Source organism: Aureococcus anophagefferens (assembly GCF_000186865.1).
Source record: "Aureococcus anophagefferens unplaced genomic scaffold AURANscaffold_287, whole genome shotgun sequence".
In the NCBI taxonomy this organism is placed as follows: Eukaryota; class Pelagophyceae; order Pelagomonadales; family Pelagomonadaceae; genus Aureococcus; species Aureococcus anophagefferens.
The window spans coordinates 1-1089 of NW_008705820.1; the positions used below are offsets into that span (position 1 = coordinate 1).

The 1089-nt window shown below is 72.9% G+C and overlaps 1 protein-coding gene across 1 annotated transcript; it reads right to left on the reverse strand.

The window, feature by feature from the left end:
* Window positions 1–8: 8 nt before the first annotated feature.
* AURANDRAFT_68674 (hypothetical protein) lies at window positions 9–389 on the reverse strand (the record flags this gene model as incomplete). Its single annotated transcript, XM_009044388.1, has 1 exon — window positions 9–389. A coding segment is annotated over one exon (381 nt), but the record flags the coding sequence as incomplete, so codon positions are not given.
* Window positions 390–1089: the final 700 nt, after the last annotated feature.

Sequence of the window (1089 nt, forward strand, 5' to 3'; positions counted from 1 at the left end):
AGCGGCACGAGCTCCGACGCGGGCGCGTAGTAGCCGTGGTAGATGACGACGACGAGCTCCGGGTTCGGCGACCCGAGCACGCAGCAGCGCAGGCCCGCGATCTCCACGGCGCGCGCGCCGTCCGGCGACGGGCACGGGCCCGTGTACTCGCGGCTCCGCGCCTCCTCGAAGCGCGCCTCGAGCTCGCTCCGCTCGAGGCAGTCCGCGTGACCCAGGCCGGCGTCGCTAATACTCCGCCGCAGCTCGCGGATGGACAGCGACTTGACGTCGAGGTGGAGCGCGCCGCCGCCGTCGCTGGCAGCGTCCCGCGCCGGGTGGTGGTGCGACGGCTTCGGCGCTTCGTCGTCGCCGAAGAAGAACTTCGTCGTCTCGGGAAACCAGTCGGCCATCGGTTCGTTTCGGTCGCCGCGACGCACAGTGAGAGGTCTTCGCGGGCCGGAGGCTGGTGCGGCGCGCGCACCACGGTTGCGCAGATCCGCCACCTCGCGCCGGCAAAAAGAGCTCGCTCGCTTGTGGTAAATTTATGTGCATGTTGACGCTGCTGAAGCGGGCACCAGAGTCTATGGACGGCGCCTGAGCCGGTCTGTGCACGTTGTACGAGCCGCAGAGATCGCACATGTCCTTCGCGAGCCTCCTGGAGAGCTATGATGGCGAGGACGCCGCGCCGCCGGCGCCGGCGCCGCAGCGCGCCCGGCCGCCGCGCACGGCCTGGTCGCAGCTCAACCGCGGCGACCGGCGCCTGCGCGAGGCGCTGGAGCGCGGCGCGAAGCGCGCGTTGCGCGAGGCCGAGGAGGCCTGCGGCCGCGGGGACGGGAAACGGCGCCTCGCGGTCTGCTTCACGGTCGTCGACGGTCTGCCGCACGAGGCGGTCTGGCGCGCGTGGGCCGACGCGTGCGCCGCCCGGGGCGTCGACGTCGCCTTTTACTTGCACGCGCACCGGCCCGGGCGCGTCGCGTCGCCCTGGGCGAAGGCGCGGCTGATCAAGGAGCACTTCGAGACACCGTGGGGCTCCGTGGAGCTCTGCCGCGCGACGCTCTGCCTCCTCGACGCGGCGCTCCGCGGCGACCCGGCGGCCGTCGCCTTCGCGAG